Source organism: Barbus barbus, assembly GCF_936440315.1.
Source record: "Barbus barbus genome assembly, chromosome: 10".
NCBI lineage: Eukaryota > Metazoa > Chordata > Actinopteri > Cypriniformes > Cyprinidae > Barbus > Barbus barbus.
The window spans coordinates 15,550,183-15,559,624 of record NC_136738.1 but is presented as its reverse complement, the minus strand read 5'-3'; the positions used below and the strand labels follow the sequence as shown (position 1 = coordinate 15,559,624).

Below are 9,442 nucleotides of genomic sequence, written 5' to 3'. Positions count from 1 at the left end.
TTCTTCTTTGTGGTCACAGAAAATGTTAGTCTGACACATTCAGATTCTACCATTTATTACACTTATTACATTCTTAAATAAAAATGCTCCACTGAACAGTTCTTGCATAGATATCTTACAATACCAATTTAAAAAAGAATTATGAAACAGACCAGTAACAAAAATAAATTTCATCTTCTTCCTTAATAAAGAACATTACCATACTAACATTATATCATACAAATAATAATATTTTAAACACTTTGTACAGCAAAAGAACCAATAAAGAAAAACACACAAGGAAAGAACAGAATAGAAAAAAACGGAGAGGAAGAGTGTGAAGATTACAGGAAGTGAGGGGGTGGAGTGTTAGTGATGTGGTGAGGGAAAGAGATGACCGTGAATATGAGGGTCCCTGCTCTAGCAAGAAACTACATGCTTCAGCCTACATATGGCAAAATGTCGTCCTACTTCCATACAGATAAATCAAGATGGCACATAACTGTTCTATTTTTTCCTTTCTTTCTTTTTTCAGATTTGTACCTCCTCTACCAACTGGCGGCTGCCTACGAGATCCATGTTTGGATAAGAGAGAGAGAGAGCACCTGTGAAAGCATTGAGGTCTGTTGTTGGCCGGTCGCTCCCTGGTTAATGATGTTTAGGGACATTCATAGGTAAGAGATCGCTGACAGCTGGTAACGCATAACTGCGGGATGAAGCTGAAGTAATAGTGTTTTTAGGAAGTGACCGTGGTTCTGCAGGTGCAGGGTGGGATAGATGGGGGTGGGAGGTGAGGAACGCAAAAAGCCAAAGAGAAAGACCTGGTGAAAACCTTGTGTACTGACATATCAAGTTTGGACAAACACGGATACAGACGCACTTCAAGATGCAGTATATCTCAAGACTAATAAGTTCTCGCCTCTGTTTGTGAGTGACTGGGAACCTTATGGATGAGTATTTGAGTATATATGCAGAATAGGAGACTTTATTTTGATGCACTGTTGACTAAAAAACCATTTATGTTATGCCATGAACCTACAAGCTTTATCTATTAAGCAGAAGAATGAATCGTTCCCATGTTCTTGTGATAAGTGCATCTTGAAATGCCACTAAATGTTATGTAGACAATCGACAGCAGTGTCATTTAAACAGACTAAGCTAGCTGTAACAATGAAGAGTGTTATGCAGTGAAATGTTGTTCCAATACGGACAATAAAACATGAAAAAGTTGTCACCTCTGACCTTTTGTCATAAAATTCCCTTGTGATGTTTCAAGCATCTTTTTGTATAAAATTTAAGCTGCCAAAAGCCTCTTTGAAGCTAAAAAGCAAACGGCTTGGGAAGGGAGCTTCACTGGAAGAGTGCCCAGATCTAGTACACTTAAAATTGTTCCCTTAGAATGTTTTCAAACATTCTTACTGTCATGTAAAATGCTCCGCCACAGAATTATCTCCGTTTCAAAGTCATACGGAAACTCGCGGTAGATAAAGTGGTCTTCTGTACAGCTAAACCAGAATCGTGTTAGGATTTTAAGTGAACGATCTCTTTAAAATTGATTTCTACAGACATTCCTGACCTGCACTGACTATAGAAGCGCTAGAACCGATGCGACTAATTCGCTGTTTGAACTTCACGTTAGGCTCTAAATTCATCCTCAACTTTGCATTCAAACTGTATTTTACAAGCTCACATACTCGAGACCAAGTAAATGGTCACCTAGACGTTCAAGAACAAATCATAGGAAGCTGGTGTAGGGCAGAAGAGATACTGTGAGAATAAAGTTAAACACAAATGTCTCTCTTTCATCACCCAGCAGTTTATTTGCAAATGTGTAAATCTTTGGGCAAAGTATGCATCAGACACCTGTGCGATTGCCTGGACCGCTGCCGTCGTTCTGAGAGTGAGATATTAGGGGTTTCAAATGGCACTTGATATGTAAGGGGGATATGTATGGCATGTTGCCTGCTAATGAATATGATTGGCCTATTCCGTATTTATTTGGTAATGTCTGGAGCATGTTGGCAGAAAGGAGTACTGTTTGTAGTTTTGCATTTAAAGTTGATTTGCACTGTATTTAAACAGACAATATTTATTTGTATTTCTTCAGTGTTGATTTGAAGATTGGCTTCATTGTTTGTCGGTGTCAAAATTGATATGAAGCATTTTTTAGGCTCCTGCATGCCTGGTGTTCTATCCCATATGGTGACTGAAGGAATAACCAGAATCGTCATTTTGTAGAGTAAAGTACAAATGTAGCTTCTCATCACTGCTGCTTGCAAGTAAAACGGAAATGTAACCCTTTCAAAGCATTAAAGTTGATGTGACGCATGTAGAATGCTGTACACTGTCAATAATTGCCCCATTTGTGGAATTTTAGAGAACATTATTATGACACTGTAGCATTACATACTGCTTGCTTGCTTTACAGAAACTCATACATACAGTCATCACATACACAGGCCGCTTCTTGTGGGAAAAAAAACCACAACTGATTGTACATTAGTGGAGATGAACCAATTCACCTCTTGTTTCGTCAATTTTGGCATGACTTTGCATTTCAATGGAGAAAATGACATGGAAATAAAAGAAATCACCTAATAATGGCAACTGAAATCTAACATGTAGTTGTGGTCAAACAGAAGTGACTGCGTGTGTGAGTGTGTATGTGTGAGTGTGTGTACGTGTAATAGAAGAGCTGCCTTCAGCAGGCCTCAAACCAAGAGAAAGGCACCAACCCTTCACTCTTAGGCAGTGCTGCACTGAGAGTTTCGGCATCGATAGTTAAGCTCTGGCGGTCCCCCGAGGGATACTCTGGGATTGTTTCGTAGAGTCTGCGATGACTGAAACGTTACCGCTGAATCGTAATGGCTTTCAATCTGCCTTCCACCCTTGCAGCCGTTTAATCAATGCAGAAGAGGAGGGTCGGCAGGGAAACACCCTGATTGCGACGCCACGACAGGCTTCACAACCTTGGGAACGATGATATATATTTTGTCCCCGTGATTTAGAAGCTGATTGTTAACGGAGCTAGACCTAGACCCGGTTTAGCATAATTTACTCGAGTGTATCACCAAGCTCTCGATTTAACGTCTGACGTCTGGATGGAACGCAATCCTACAAAACAACAATTGCTAAAACCCTGCTGTGAAGATTTCTGTGCAAAACAAATAATGCTGAGAGGCAAGCTGTGCATGTATGTGTGCGAGTGTGTGTATCTGTCTGAAAGAGGCTGCCATGCAGTGTTTCGTTTTAACGCTGTTCATTAACTTGGTAATTATTGTTCTACTTTTTTTTCTTCTTTAGTTTTTCTCAGGAAAAAGCCAAGAGCAAAGAAACCGTTCTGTCTGTATTGTGGTGTGTGTGTGTGATTTTTTTTTTTAATGCATTTTTTGTTTTCTGCTTTTTTCCCTGCAAGTAGTTTTTTGTTTTTATGCTTTTTTTATTTTGTTTTTGAGCTTTTTTTGACTGTATGAAAAAAAAGCACAGAGAACATTGAAAAAATCAGTGCAGACAATGGATACGAAACAGGCAAAGTTTGTCTGGGCTGATGCCACAAAGTTCTTTTGGATCCTTATCCCAGCAGGTGCTCCAGACTGAGAGTCAAACGTCCTGCCAGCTGTACCCCATCCCCCCCACCCCCAATAACGTCTCCTCCACTGGCTTCCTCCGGGGCACCGGACTACGACGTTCTTACACGGGTGCCAGGATCAACACAAAGCAAAATAACTTTTTCCAGTGTTAAGAGCGACACACAAGGTCTGCGCGACGTGCTCTGGTTCGTTTTTCCCGGATCAAATCACAGCAAAGCAAAATGAAAAACAGAAGACTTTTGTCCTTTCATACCAAGCCAGCAGTCCCAATCTTTTTTGGGGGGGGGGTTTCTGTTCCCCGTCTTATGCTTCAAACGTTTTCTTTCAGTGCCAGATCGCAGTCACTGAACCTTGTGCATACTGAGAAGGGCTCACAGTTCCCTCCCGTTGCCCGTATGTGCACATTTATGCTTGTTCACAAAGCAAGTTTTTACTTTTCAGAAGTTTAAGACATTTCAGCTCAGAAGGAAAACAAACCTTTTTTTTAACACTGTCTTTAAAAAAAAAAAAAAAAAAAAAAAAAAGGCAAGAAAGTGTCGCTGCGCATCATTTCGGTCGCCCGTGAGGTGACGGGCGTGAAGAGCAGAGAAGAGTACGAGAAGTCAGCACACATCCTGAGCATTGCCGTATTTTTTTTTGTTTTTAATTTTTTCCCCATGCAGAGCCTACTTCGGGGGCCGGGCGTTGTGTTTGTCCGCTTGTTCCATTGGTCACTCCTCAGAACGTATTGGCAATGTTGTTTTCCGTGTTTGGTTGTTTGCTGTATACGACATAGCTGCAGGTTGGTTATTGTGATGTGTCCTTGGAAAAAGAAAAAGGAAGTTCCAGAATGTACAATGAACATGATTCTCTAGTAGAACTGTTCTGTTACGTGATGAATGACATGTGCGTTTCGGTTTTATACATGTAGAGTTGAGTATCCGTTCCATGCTAATGGTTGATTTACTGTACACAAAGAGAATGACGGAAAAAAAAACGGTGGTGTTTGGCAGTGTCTGACCTCCAAGCTAGCACTCGGTAAGGCATGGCTAATCGCTGATGAAAAGGCTTTTACACTTTCAGAATCCAACAACGTTTGCCCACGCTGCCTCATGTTCCTCCTGGTGACGTTTGCGGCCAGACCCCTCATGTGCACCCAAAGTCTGTTGTGAATGTTCCCGTCTGGGCGGTGCACACCTGTTCTCCTCTTCGTTCTCACTCGTTTTCTCTCACTCTCTCTCTCCCGTCTCCCTCGGCCTTAGATATGTCGCTTCATGTGCAAAGCCAAGTGATCAGATCTGGAAAAACATCTGTGAAGAGAGAAGGAGAGAGAGTTAGCTTGGATTCACTTAAGGAAACACAGTTATCATGGCACTAAAGAGGGATGCAGTCTGAGTTTCTTGGAAGACGTGTGGCGTCTTTGCAGATGGAACAGAGAAAACAACATTTGGCGTTTGGAAAAAAAAACGTAAATTAAGCATAGCCAGCTTTTTGCTCTAAAACTGGTGACAGATCATTTCGAATGCATATCTTGCCAATGCAGTTAGCAGGGAAGTCTGTGCCGAGCCTTGCGAAAGAAATCATTTTTTGGGAGTGCAACCACAAATCACGCCGAGCCTGTTTGAATTAAGAAATTATTTTGAGGCTGGAGGTGAAATGCTATTGTTTAAACTGTGCGGCCGCATTAGTTATGTAGCACTTGAGTCATGGTGGTTGGTTTCTCGTCGTGGGCCGTGGGCTTTTTTGTGTCATCATCAATTAAGCTCACATATAGCCGTTGCTGATAGGAGCAATACATAAATGTGCTTGGAAAATACGGCTTGCGATGCCATGTCTATGTTACATTTATGTGGCTATGAGGATTCCAATATTACAGCTATAGTTTTGAAAGTGAATCTTAACTGGATTGAATACAAACTCAGAGTATAGAGAGTTGGAAAGGAGTGGTGAATTATAATTTCAATTTGCCTCTGGCTGTATCCATTATTAATTAGTCAAGAGCCACAGTGTTAACACCTCTGTTGCTTTTTGGATGGGAAGCAGCCAAGATAGAAATTGGGGTGGAAGGAGGATGTACATCTACAGGTAGACACAGCTGGTTTTCAAATGAGTATATCAGTCGGATGGTTTCTAGTTTTTCCCCAGTTGCTTTGCAGAATTCTGTTCTGAACGTTGAACAAATTTACAGCCATTTATTTCAGCATTTTCCTTCTTTCTCTGTTTGGCCCTTCAAGAAAATTCCTTTGATCATATTTGCAATGATCATTCATACTTGTATGCTCAATGAGGGTTTAAGGTCTATGGAGTGAAAAAGCCAGGTTTTAGAAGTTACAATCCCATTAATTTTCTCTATATGCAGGGCTCGCAAAATTTCTAAATCCCTGGTAGCCCTTCGGGCAGGTACTCTTCAGATTTTGGTAGCCCGAAAATAATTTAACTAGCCCAAATAAAATAAAGACCATAAATGTCAATCAAAAACATTTTCAATACACAAATATCAACGAATATCAAGGAAAGAGTTTTATTTTACTATTTACAAGGTATTTGCAGAATTCTTAAAAATCTATTTAAGGCAATTTGAAAAATTATTTCTTATACCATTTAACGGATTTAAAAACTCTTCAGTTTAGTTGTATCAAATTTAAGGACCCGTGGGAGCAATGTTCCCTCTAATGTTTTTTCTTGCTGAGCAAAACTTTTCTCTATTGGGCGGACATTTCGGGCACCTGAGCAAAAGCATTCTTTATACCAGACCTGTACAGCACGCACACAAAAGTGTGTGACTTTGAACTTTAATGTGCTATTTATATTTGATTTGACCCTTGATGTAACTAAATGATGTAAATTTTAGGTTACCTGAGAAAACATTTTTACTGTACAATACACTGCAGTCCAAAAGTTTGGATCAATAAAGTTTTTTAAAGAAGTTTCTTATGCTCATCAAGGCTGTATCTATTTGATCAAAAATACTGAATATTATTTCACAAAATAATATTGTGAAATATTATTGCAATTTAAAATAAATGTTTTCTATTTTAATATACTTTTATTCATTCCTGTGAAGCAAAGCAATATTTTCAGTGTCACACGATCCTTTAGAAATTATTCTAATATGCTGATTTTTAATCAATGTTGGAAACAGTTGTACTGCTTTTTTATTTTTTTTTATACTGATATTTTTTTAGAAATAAAAAGTTAAAAAGAACAGTGTTTAGTCAAAATAGAGATTTTGTGTTACAATATAAACTATTCAAAAGTTTGGGGCCAGAATTTTTTTCTTTCTTTTTTAAAAATACTTTAAAAACGTTTAAAGAAAGTTAAATAAATTTTATTCAGCAAGGATGTGCTAAATGGATAAAATTGATAACAAAGACTTCTATTGTAAGAAAATATTTCTATTTTGAATAAATGCTGTTCTTTTAAACTTTTTATTAATCAAAGGAAAAAGTAACAGGTTACAAAAAAATATGAAGCAGCACAACAGTTTCAACACTGATAATAAATCAGCATATTAGAATGATTTCTGAAGGATCATGTGACTCTGAAGACTGGCGTAATGATGCTGAAAATTCAGCACTGTGTCACAGGAATAAATACTATTTTAAAGTATAGGTATTAAAATAGGAAACCAATATTAGAAATTGCAATAATATTTCACTATATCACTGTTTTTTCTGTATTTTTGAAATGAATACAGCCTTGATGAGCAAGAGACTCAAAGTCAAAAACCTGATAAATAATTGACCTTGTTTTTGAGTCTATAATATAGGCCTAACATAATATATTATCAAAACAAACTATTTAAACTGATAGAATAGAATAGAATAGAAACAAAGCAAAACTTAAGCTGAGATCTGTAAGTTAAATAAAAAAAGTGAACATGAATTCTTCTATAGCTGTCTAAACATCGTTATGAAGTACAGTTTGTACAATACTCTTGTGTGTGACTGTACATGTCTTTATTACCGTTCTTTTCCCATCCTCCGCTATTTCCAGCACTTAATCAAGCCACTCTTCTTTAATACATGAGGACGTTTTATTTCACATGTCATTGCGTTTGTGTTGTCTCTCGTGTTGAGCGCACCGCAACCATTGAAGTATTCAGTTTCTACAGCGACTCATTTGGTGCATCGTTCTCTTTCTACGAAACCGGTTCTAACTCTGTCGTGACATCAGCTCTATAGCGGTTTGCCCGAGCATTGCTATTCTTTCCCTTTTACTGGCGGAAAAAAATACATTATTTCTTCTGCGCGGTCGCGCGCACGCTCAGCTTAGAGGGAACACTGCGTGGGAGCCCTGTATTTTAAGATAGCCCGTCGGGCAGGGCAGTGATACATTTTGGTAGCCCGACTGGAAAACACAATAGCGCCGGGACGTCGGGCTAGCGATTTTGCGAGTTATTATTGTATGTTTTTTTTTACAATTCCATAGAAACCTTTCAAGACCTACCATGAGCTCTGAGGTTAAGAACAAAAAGCTCAAACAATTGTATTTAATTGACTTTGTCCAAGTGAAAAAGCGCAGTTCACTACTCATGAATACTCTTATGAATACTTTTTTATGAATATTTTGTAATATTTTTTTTTACAATTTACACATATCTACAAATCAAAGTTCTTCCCTCATCAAAGCCATATAATATCCATTATTGAGTTTTTTTTCTTTAATGGTCTATTGGTTTCTAATGTTAATATTCTTATGTTTTCTAAGTTCTAATTTGAAAAATGAATGGGGGAAAATATTTCCAGAATCAAAGCCACTAAAAAGCGGGTGGTTACTGTGGCATTGTTGATATTTTCATGGCAATTAAGCCCATATCCCCAACCATTACCAGTGCTGCTATGACAATTTTTCTTTATTTCTTATATTGTGTAATTTTAACACAGCTGAACTGCAGTATTGACCAATCAGCATCTGGCAGTGTATTCATTGCATGCGAATGACAGTTTTACATTTTCTTTTCATTCAGGTATGTGAATTTTTGGCAGAGGCTGATGACATTGTATATTATACTCGGTTAAATTTTCGTTTGTGATTTGCATCGATCTTGGTGTGACTAGGCTTTTAGATGTGTGTGTGTGTGTGTGTGTGTGTGTGTGGAGGCAGGGCAAAGCGACTGGACAGATGGTCCTGTGACTCACTGTAAGTGGCTGATACACCAGCTGGCACACCCTTAGATCTCATAACCCCTCCCCCCACCTCTCACTCAACCCCTCTCAACACCCGACAGGGGGCTGTGCTTGATTAGGCAGGATTAATGATGCCCGATACACTGGTGTGTGTGTGACTGTGTTGGCTGACTGTATTTACTGTTAGACTGCCCATGACTGTTGCTCCTCATAACCCATTGTGATGATAACACAAACACACGTGCAGTCAGAAACAATACAATTCATGCTATTCCAAACTTTTATGCCTTTCCTTTTATCTTAATGGTTAAACCTTAATGTTTATTTTCTTTATGAAAGTGACCTGTTTATAGTTACCTTTTTAGTTTCAGTCAGCATTGTTTTGACTTAGTGATACTAGTATTACCATACCACATTTGAAAATATGGATGTAAGAATGATATTTTACAAGAAAAAAAAAATCACAAATAATTATATTGAGAACTTTTCTCCTTATTCAAACTTGTATGGCTTCAGAAGACTTTGCATAGTGATGTAGTTGAGATGTATGGAGTAATTTTTGGAGCCAGTATCATTTTAGTATTTATATACTATTATAGTATTTATTAATCAGTCAGTCTGAATCAAATTATTTTTATATTTGTATATTTAAGTTTTATTCATCTTACTTTCAGTCTTAGTCATTAGTACATGAACTTATAGGGTTGGAACAATATAAAGGTGAGTAAATGGTAATTTTGTGTAAACTGTCACTTTAAAGAGCAT

General features: G+C 38.1%; 1 protein-coding gene across 1 annotated transcript in view; it reads right to left on the bottom strand.

Moving 5' to 3' along the window:
- Positions 1-3,287: 3,287 nt before the first annotated feature.
- The window catches only part of klf7b (Kruppel like factor 7b), a 46,498-nt gene continuing 40,343 nt past the window's right edge, over positions 3,288-9,442 (bottom strand). The window contains exon 4 of the mRNA XM_079426888.1: positions 3,288-4,858. Coding sequence (XP_079283014.1) covers positions 4,807-4,858 — 52 coding nt within the window. The 3' untranslated portion in view covers positions 3,288-4,806. The remainder of the gene's footprint in view (positions 4,859-9,442) is intronic.